The sequence below is a fragment of the Microtus ochrogaster genome, linkage group LG1 (genome assembly GCF_000317375.1).
Source record: "Microtus ochrogaster isolate Prairie Vole_2 linkage group LG1, MicOch1.0, whole genome shotgun sequence".
NCBI classification, from domain to species: Eukaryota; Metazoa; Chordata; class Mammalia; order Rodentia; family Cricetidae; genus Microtus; species Microtus ochrogaster.
In genome coordinates this window covers 54,304,651-54,314,533 of record NC_022027.1, presented here as the reverse complement: position 1 = coordinate 54,314,533, position 9,883 = coordinate 54,304,651, and the positions used below count along the sequence as shown (strand labels likewise).

General features: G+C 40.3%; 1 protein-coding gene across 2 annotated transcripts; it reads right to left on the bottom strand.

Annotated features, from left to right (window-relative positions):
- Positions 1-339: 339 nt before the first annotated feature.
- On the bottom strand, positions 340-8,470 carry Ibsp (integrin binding sialoprotein). Of its 2 annotated transcripts, XM_005359588.2 has the most exons (7): positions 8,417-8,470; positions 8,271-8,321; positions 8,105-8,182; positions 4,534-4,596; positions 1,927-1,929; positions 1,340-1,504; positions 340-885 (listed from the first exon to the last, which is right to left on the bottom strand). In XM_005359588.2, the coding sequence occupies exons 1-7, from the start codon at positions 8,468-8,470 to the stop codon at positions 340-342; spliced, it is 960 nt and encodes a 319-aa protein (XP_005359645.1). The 2 variants fall into 2 exon arrangements, with proteins under 2 accessions (XP_005359645.1, XP_005359644.1); XM_005359587.2 differs by lacking the exon at positions 1,927-1,929.
- Positions 8,471-9,883: the final 1,413 nt, after the last annotated feature.

Sequence of the window (9,883 nt, the reverse complement as noted above, 5' to 3'; positions counted from 1 at the left end):
TCTCTCGTTGCCTTCTTGTACAAAGAGTGTGTTTGGGCCATTAGCAATAGTGCCCACGGCACAAACAGGAAGCATTCCAGCTAGGCCCAACTCAGACATCAATGTACTGCTCGATCAATGGCCCTGACTTACAATGACCTTTCAAGTGACACACCTGGAAAAAAAGCAAAAGAAGCCATTCCAAATAGAAGCATTTGCAGAAATCACTCTGGGATTGTAGCACCATTCCACATTGTAAAATGCACATTTGTTATATTGCACCTTCCTGAGTTGAACTTTGAAAATAAATGGTAGCCAAATACAATGACAGAACAGGGAATTCACCCCAGGGGTGGGGCTTCACTGATGGTAGTAATAATTTTGACCATCATAGCCTTCATAGCCACGCCCCTTGTAGTAGCTGTATTCATCCTCATAGGCCCGGTAATTGTCCCCGCGAGGCTCCCCATTCTCATTGTCGTAGACTTGATAGTCACTGTCATTCTCACTGACGCCTGTTTGTTCATATTCTCCCCAATACTCAGCTGTGGTTTTACTGAGTGGTGGGGAAGAGGTCCCGTAGGCTTGGGGTGGTGGGGTCGTACGCTGAAGCGCCTTCGGAAGGACAACAGTCGTGGGGCCATCACTGATTGGCTCCCTGCCCGTTGTGGCTCCTTCCACACCCGCTTCGGTGACGCTTTGTCCCTGACCTTCTTCTCCATTGATCCCTCCGCTAGTGCTGTTGCCACCGTACACCTCCGTGGAGTTTGTGCTGGTGCCGTTGACCACCTGCTCGTTTTCTTCAACTTCTGCCTCCTCGTTTTCATTTTCCTCCTCTTCCTCCTCCTCTTCTTCTTCTTCATCACTTTCCTTCTTTTTTGCAACCTTGCTTTCTGTGTCTCCAGCCTGAAAGTGAAGGTTTGAAATCATCCAAGTCTAGCTGTGGAAAACTGAGAAATTCTCACTGATGACCTTGTTCTGGGTGATGTTTCAAGTTAAAGATAATTTGTGAAAGAACTGGTTGGTGGCTTTAAAAATTTAGAATAGATACCTTTGTAATGGGTTTTGTTGGGGTGTGTACTCCATAAATCTACCCTGTGTGCCATGCTTCCCTAGCTCTGACCCCCACTTTGTCTGCCTTGGAAGTTGCACCTCTGAAGTAGGATGGTCTAATAGCATGGGAAAGAAATTTACAGAATATTATTTCCCATTTGTAATTGGGGAAAGTGTATCTATGCTCGCTTCTTGAATGAGGTAATAATATTGAGTAAAGATGATATCAAATATGATGTGGATAGTGTCAGGGAAACTTGGACATCAGTGAAGAGATGAAAAGAGATCAAGGTTTGGGACTCATTACCTTCTTGGGCAGCTGGAGCGCAGCCAGTCCTATAGTCTCTGCTTGAGGTGTGGCCTCGGTTCCATAGAGTGGAGTTACACTAGAGAGGGTGGCGTTCTCGGCCTCTGCCTCCTCCTCTTCATTCCCCTCAGAACCTTCATTGTTCTCCTCTTCATTTGAATTCTCCTGGTGAGAATGTCCAGAGTTCAGAGTCTACTATAGCTGGAAGAGAGCTTAAGATTTGTCGGGTCTTTGAGGCACTATTTGGAAATGCCCTCAGCCGATTCATCAGCTGCCTCCTGTGTGCCATTCCCTGTCTTATTTCTAGGCACTCAGCATTATTTAATCCTATTTATCTGCTGGTGGGGTGCTTCAGTTATTTATGCTTTCTGTCTTATTAGCTTAACCGTCCTTGCGCTTGAAATGTCGGGTGCACAACTGTTTCTTCTGCTCACGAAACTTACAGTAGTGTATAATGCTACTACATAAAGATGATGACAAATTAAGACTCCTGAAAAAATGCACATTATAATCTTTATTTTATACTTTTATCTAGGCTGTGAGATCATAGTAGGTAAACTGAGCTAATCTAGTAGTAAAATTAATACCTCCTAGTTAAAGTCTGGATTTCATATGTTTAAATTTATGTATTTCAGTGAGTCCTGGCAGTTGAATTGACTTGAAAGGTATTTCTGAGAGATTGTGATGTGGGATAATGTTAAGATTTCAGGAAAACAAATTGAATCTGAGTTTGATCTTTCTTACGAAAATGAATTAACTAAAGCAAGATTTTTCTCATTCAGTTTGTGAGGGCTACAGATGCAGTAAAGGGTTTGACACAACCCAAGTCCATCTTTCAAGCTAGGTGCCTGATATCTCAGGTGTGGTATACAACCTGGTTTTTTAATGATTCATTCAAGCAAATTAAGCTTTTTAGTGAGATAAGGAGAAATTATTGGTATCACTGGAGAGACTCTAGGAGGCCATGTTAGCTGGCCCTTGTTCCCCCATTTCACCGATTAAAAAACTGATGTGTAGTGATACAGTGGTTTGTACAAAGTCAAATGAAGAATAATTCATAGCAATTCACTGGTGTCAGGGTCAAGACTGAAGAGTGGCCAATCTCCTAATGTATGCAGTTGTTCCTCTTAGATATTTTCTTGGCCCAGAAACTTAATTTCAGAATATTCTTGTGCAAACAAATTAAAAAGGAAATGACTTGGACTGTTGCTAGATATTAGGCTCCAAATATCTTATTAGATAGAAAAGTTATCTATATCCATGACGCTATAGAATGGTAAAAATAAATAAAACATACAGGCATTGGTGAGAACAGGAAGCAGTAGAAGCTCTGTCTGCAGAGAGCGGGCCTTTGCCTGGCCGCCCCTACTTTGGAAAGCCTTTAGTGAAGCTGAACATATGCACATCATTTTTGACTCAGAAGCTACACTTTTAAGAAAAATAGCCTCCTCAAATGGATAAGTGTAGTCATTTGAAGCTCTAGAATGTTCCCAGTAGTAAGACCTTTGCAGCAACCCTAATTTGGAAACGACCAGCATGCCCATTTTCAGGTGAGTCATGCAGTGCGTTGATAGAGGGGAATGCCAACGATAAGCCTGTGCCCTAAAAAGGACAGGATCACATAGAAGCATCTCCGAAGGTCAGAACAACGGGAGCCTCTTACAAAAGAATGTACACTATGTCATCCTGTATATAGAATATGTACATGTATAATATATATAATATATATAAAGTATTGTATATGAAAACAAGCAGAAATTAACCTATTCAATTGAAGTCAAACTCATGGTGGTCCATGGTGGAAGTTGGTTAATGAATATTCGGCATGTGCTATTTTTTTCTATTAGTGCTGATTTTACTTATATGTCCAGTTTCTGAAATTTCAATGAGCTGATAATTTTATCATGTATGTTTCCGTTAAGCAAGTCTGAAATACTTTATGGTGTGCGGGGGTGGGGGGGATGTTATCATCAAATAGAAAGTGTGCCCAAGTTTTTTCCTTAGGTGAACACAGTCCCTGTGCTTTGTTTACCTAAGTGGATCCTGCAATTAAATTTTAAAGAAGAAATGGAGATTAAAGCATGCCTAGAATCTCGCAGGTGGAAGATTCCTGAACCCACCCACGTTTCCTTGATCACTGTGGATGATCTTCGGAGCACTATTCCTCTGACCCTTCAAAGCAGCTGTTTCCTGGGCATCATATATGCATCTGAAGTATGCGAGGCAGCATGAGGAGCTACAGCAGGGGGCACAGAGTGGCTGAGTCTCCCTTAGTTTCGGAGCATTACTGAGCTGCAGCAGGATTTCGCAGGATGTAGGGCACATATGGTTTCTAGTCCTGGCTTGGCAAGATTTTTAAGACCTTCCCTCCACTGTCAGTATAACTATCGCACAGGAGATGTTACTTAACCGAAAGAAAAAACAAATACTTGGTCACTGTACGAGTTGCCACATCTGCCTTCAGCATAGATGACACAGATGATCCATTTTTGTCTGTCATTTTCTATTCACAAATAGCACCTAGGAATGCCCGAATTTAGAATGTTCCCAAGCCAGGGGTAGCTATGATTAGAAATCCAGGAAAATAGATCTTAATAGTATGCTTCCATAGGCAAGATGTCAGTTATAAACATAATATCATGATTTCCAAGCTACACAAATGAATTTTAGCCATTAATTACAGTAATTTAACTGTTTAGGAAGATGTTTATACATCTTGAGTATTTTAATTTCTGTAATCTAATAATTAGATAAAAATCTATTGAATTCCTATTAAAGAGATTGACCTTATTCTACAGATTAAGTCAGGACACTGTAGAGGCATCAGTTGGCTTCACATCCTGACCACCAAGGAAAGGGCATCACATCAAGCTTAGGCTTACTTCTCTCTTGCCTACTATCAGAGGCATCCAATATAAACAAACTTTGTGCTGCGTTTTAGTGGGTTTCACATTTCCCTTAAAATGCAGACACCTCTGTTCCTGTGTGCCACATCTAGGTAACTTTAACCCCACATTGCAGTGGTGTAATAAGCAGGTTATTTTAGTTGCTTCTAACTTAAATAACATTCCATTTGTCCAAAATAGCTTGTTATGGGTAGCTGGCAAGGAAGTAGTGGCTATTTGCTGAGTCTAGATTGCTATTAGTTCCTTGTGTTGCCTGGCTTGTTATGGAAGAAATAAAAAGTGTCTTACCTCTTCCCCTTCCTCGTCCGAACTATCTCCATCTCCATTTTCTTCAGAAGAGTCACTGCCTCCCTAAAACAAACATATATGCATATACATAGTATGTGTGCACATGTACATTCATATACACATATGAAGCATAAAAATATACTCCACAACAATTAAAATTTCCTGATGATTAAAATGTAACACACAGAGATATTTACTCGCACATATTACTGGATTGGTTGGTCTAGTAACACAGAATAGTGTCAAGCTAAAGTGAGAGAGATGTGGGGACACTTGGGCATATGGGAAATGAGGGCAGTGAAGCAGTTGCTTTCAAATGAACAGCATATGAATGAGGTTGCTCACTTCCAATCTCTCAAACATAGACAATATGTTGAACTATTGCATTTTATGTAAAAGCCAGAATAAGAAATTGCAAATCGATTAGTTCTGAAGGAATGAAGGGACTACTACAAGAAAAAGCCATTCAAAAAGGGTGATTTTTCCCACCCGTTCCTAAGCAGGTCTTCAACTAGAACGTAGATGTCATAGTCTTTCTTACAAAATGTAGGTGATAATGATTTAGTTTACTATAAAGTATAAACTGTTATTTGATAATTCTCTTAAATAGTACAATCTAAATTATAATTTGATTTATAGAAACCGAATTTATATTCCAAAATTTAATTTAATTAAAACCAATTTTAAAATTGTATTAATATATGCACAGTTAAATTATATAAAAGATATAAAAGCACTTACGATTTGGTGGGGTGATAATAAAGTGAACCAAGGAGCCTACGTACAAAACATGAGTCAATGAACTTTACTGGGCTCTTCATCATTGCCTTTATATTGTTTAGTTATATTCTTACAGTGCTGTGGGTCAAACTCAGGGCAAATGCTCTACATATTAGACATATCCTAATTCTGAGCATTCTTTTTATTTTTTAATTATATGTCAATCTAAACATGCATCAGAGCTTCTAAGCCAAGAGAGGAGATTCTTGATCTTTCTACCAAAGAAGCTCAAAGGGAATCTCCCTTCATATTTCTCACCATCCCCAACACCTCAAGTATTCATGCCTACCTATCCTCAGAGCCTGCTATTTCCTGCCTATCAGTGTTGGCTTTGATTGTGATGATCAGCTAAGCACCCTGTCCTGGGAGAACATGACTTACAAGGACCTTTAACTTCAGGTTAGGAATAAGACTGTAGGAAAGACTCATCCCCCTGTTGTTCATGGCAGTCCCTGCTGGACTCATTCTCCTGGTGGCCATTCACCCAGCCAAGGAAAGGGAATGCTTGCTGTCTGTCTTCAGCCAATAATAACTCTGGGTGGAAAAAGAATAATTAGACCCTCCCTACACTGCCATAACCTAGTACTTGTGCTGTTCCACACCCAGGGGGAGAGTAAAACAAATCATTATGTTTGAGCTATTTCCACTTATTAAACTAAATATAGATGACAATATATTTATCTAAGCAGAGTTGTTTTTCCTAGCTGGGAGTTTGTTGGGTATTTTTCAAGCTTCCTTCACTCCAAGTTCCTCCATAACTCAGTTAACATTCTACCACTAGTGTGTGAGGGAAACATGGCAAAGCTGTATGGAATATTTTAAAGTTTTGCACTTTATTTTGTTATTGTTTTGAATCACTTTCCTTTCTTTGGCTTATTACCAATTTATCACAAACTCTTAGTGATCCTTCCAGAGTCTTTCATTTATATAGACACATGGGGGAAAATGGGTTGATAAAAGGCAGATGAACTGGTGTCTTAATGGAAGGCAGTTCTGAAAACCCACATTTGTGTGCCATCTGAATGTGATAAAAAAAATAAAATTGAATCTTGTTCACTACAAGTTGGCACACTAGTCAAATATTATCCTAATCATAAAATGTAGCTTTCCATTAAAACAGCTTAGGATACTAATTAGGCTGATTTATACTTTTGTTTCTGTAGTTCAGGATGGAGACAAACTATAGTAGACTTGATGGTGGCATTGCCAGGATAGAGACTTGCTGGCAGCTTTGCAACCCGTCTGATGCATTACTTGCAAGTTCCTATTTTATGGATGGCTGCCCATAAGCAGACTTGGTAACTAAAACATGAATTTCAAAGTCAATAAAATGTAACTCATGGGGTCAGGATGACAACTTTGGACAATAAATAGACATTGACATAAGAAGAAATCAAACTGTAAAACAGGAGATGGCCACAAATATCTCAGAAAGTTACATTTGGAGATGTTTTATTTCTTATTTAAGTTCTACTTAACTCGATCAAGCCATTATGTATATAATTTGTGATAAAAGCATATATGACTCCCAAGGACTTTGAGTCTATCAATAAAAAGAAAACTGTAACCTTACCAATATTAGCATAATACAGACTTTTTTAGTTAGATCACACATGTCTATAAAAAAAAATCTAGGTGGGATTTGTTGTATGTAAGTATATTAGATATTCCAGAAAAGTTGGCCAAATACTTAAGAACTAGAATTTATGTCACTTCTGCTTCAGAAAGGGAGCAGAGCTCCAAATGGATCCTGTTTATCTCTGGGCCTGAGGCGAACCAAAGAGAGCAGAGCAATTGTGAAAACCCACAGCGCTTGTACCATTCGCACTCACGGTTCTGCAGCCACACACGTTCCCTATAATTATAATAGTGCTAGAAATATTTGAGGGTTATGATTTCCTATCATGGCATGAGCTGGAGAGGGGTCAGCCTGACACACGGTGAGACTCACAGCCCAGTTGCTGCGTGGAGGCAGTGTTCTCAGGGTCCTGTTGCTTTCAGTGACTTAGGAGTCCTGGGTCAAATGGTACATAATTGATGCTCTGAACCCAAACAGTGCAATCACGGAAATAGTGTCATGCTAGGTTTTTTTTTTTGTGTGTGTGTGTGTGTGTGTGTATTTAGAACCAGCACCACACCCTCCAGTATCCAAAGGCCTCTTTCACAAACAACCCAGCAAAAATGGGATGTCTCACTTTTAGCTTTAATTATTTTTCCTTCGTGTTTACAAATTTTACTGATTTTTTTTCCCTCATAGGCTTCCTACATTTACCAAGTCTCTCTCTTTGCTCTGCTGACTTGGGCCAGATCCCAGTGTAATTGTACTCCATGAGACACTCACAGCTCTGCCCCCTAACAGGGTAAGGGTTCCAGATAGCATCATCACTGCAAGAGAGTTGCTAAGGCTACTGGTTGTCCAGAGACCCAAGTGATTATGAACTTAGCTTTTTGAGAGATCAGGGGATGCTGAAATACCCGACGTGAACAGCTGGATGGCAACACTGAGCCAACCAACATGACAACTGGTGATCTTACCAGTTCTTTGTCAGTAGGTGATAAAATGATTCACTTTTATCAGCAGATTAGCTGAACACTTGAACTCTAGATGCCAGGGCACTGGTTTCTATTACCCCAGCGTTTTTACTCTGTGTGCTTTGTCTCTTGTGAGAGAGCTTAGGAGAGTCAAATTTCTATAGCCTGAAGTCCCTCCGGCTGAGATATCTGGGTGTCAAATCTGATCGCCACAATAAAAGTACAAGGAGTGGAAAGGAAAGTTAAGCTTTACACTTACCTGGGCTGGAAGGCGCTTTAGAGGAGGATAGAAGTAGGCATGTTTGTAAAGAAAATAGCGCGGCCGGTACTTAAACACCTGCACAAATGAGAGGCGTGTTATCATACGCAGTGTGCAGTTATGTTACAGTAAGTGCAGCCCAGAGAAATGTTCTCAAATGACTCACCCCGTTCTCTTCAGAGTCTTCAGCTTTGACTCTCCGGTGGAAATTCTTCATCTATCCAAAAGAACATTTGATTAGTACATGCCCTGTTTACATTAAAACGCAACTGCCAAAAATATAGGTTTTTTTTTCTCCCACAATGAACTTACTGAGAAAGCACAAGCCATTCCCAAAATGCTGAGCAAAATTAAAGCAGTCTTCATTTTGAAATTTATTTCTGCAATCCAAGAAGGGATATTGTTAATAGATAGCAAAGCATAGTACATGACTTTTTTGCTCAGAAAGAATTCAATTGATTTTAATTTGTCTAATTCTCATTTAAACTTATAAGTGAATTTCTGGTTGGAGAGGTGAGGTGTAGGTACTTGGCCTGGCTCACCTAAGGACCTGTTTGACCTCTAGCCTTGAAAAAGTCTGTATTTGTTTCCAAGCCCTTCCATTTGGGTTGTAGCCGTGTCTAAATTGTTCTGAGCTTCATATCTGACTCAGACATTTTTCTGTGGTTTGTCAGAGGAGGATCACTGGATCCCTGCATCAGGATCTGAACACTCTGGATGCTTTCCCCGGGGGTGTGAAGAAATCTCCAGCTGGCACTGACAAGGGTATGCCAGCCACACCAGCTGGTGTGTCATTGCGGCTGTTTCCCATTCCATTGTTGATAGGTAAAGTATCAAGCAAAGCCCAAATGTGTTGAAATGGTTCATATACCTGGTGGGCTACAAGAAATTTCCAACTTCTGTGCATAGATTTTTGAACTAAACGTTCATTCTTAGAATAAAAAGTAAGGGGCCTTTTCCCTGTGACTATTCCATAGCTGTTCGGGTCCTGCAAGAAAGAGTGAAGGATAGGACAAAGAGGGAGGGGAGAGAGGATGAGGTAGAGAAAGAATAAGAGAAAGAGGGGGAGAGAAAGAAAGAGAGACACAGACAGAGGAAAGAAGGAAGTGAAGGAGGGGGGAGGGAAGAGAGGGAGGAAGGAAAGGGAAGAAGGGAGAACGAGAAACAACCCATAATATATGAAATGCTATTCTCATGAGAAATAGCTCTTGAGATTCTCATCTAAAGGTACGGGATAAATCTCCTTGAATCAGATCTTCCCAGTTCTATTTTAGCTCTGTATCTCCTACTGTGTAGGAGTGGTCCTCCAGTTTAGCTTTGCTTCTCCTACTGTAATAGAAATAGATGCTGTATGGAGTGGTCCTCTATTTTAGCTCTGTATCTTCTACTATAATAGATACAGATGCTCTATGGAGTGTGCAAAGATGCAGCTGCCCATGGGTAGGTAATCCCGAGCAATCCTGGGGTTTACAGCAACAGCTCCCCCTTCCACAGAGCTTCATCATAAATAGAAGCAGACAGGGTAGTGTTACCCTAAAATTCCATTATAAAGTTCTCTTCTCCAGAAGTTGAGCAAACTTAGCTGGAATCCTAACACCGGCTCACTCACAGCTGATGAGAGTTGCTTCATACACAGTGACAAAGGGAATAACAATTTCTCCAAATACATCTTGTAATGAGATACATAAAATGTACAGGACTCAGGTCATATACTACACTCTGTGGAGGGTCTTTTTATTTTGCTTCATCATTAGCACTTACTACAGCTTTGCTGAGTAT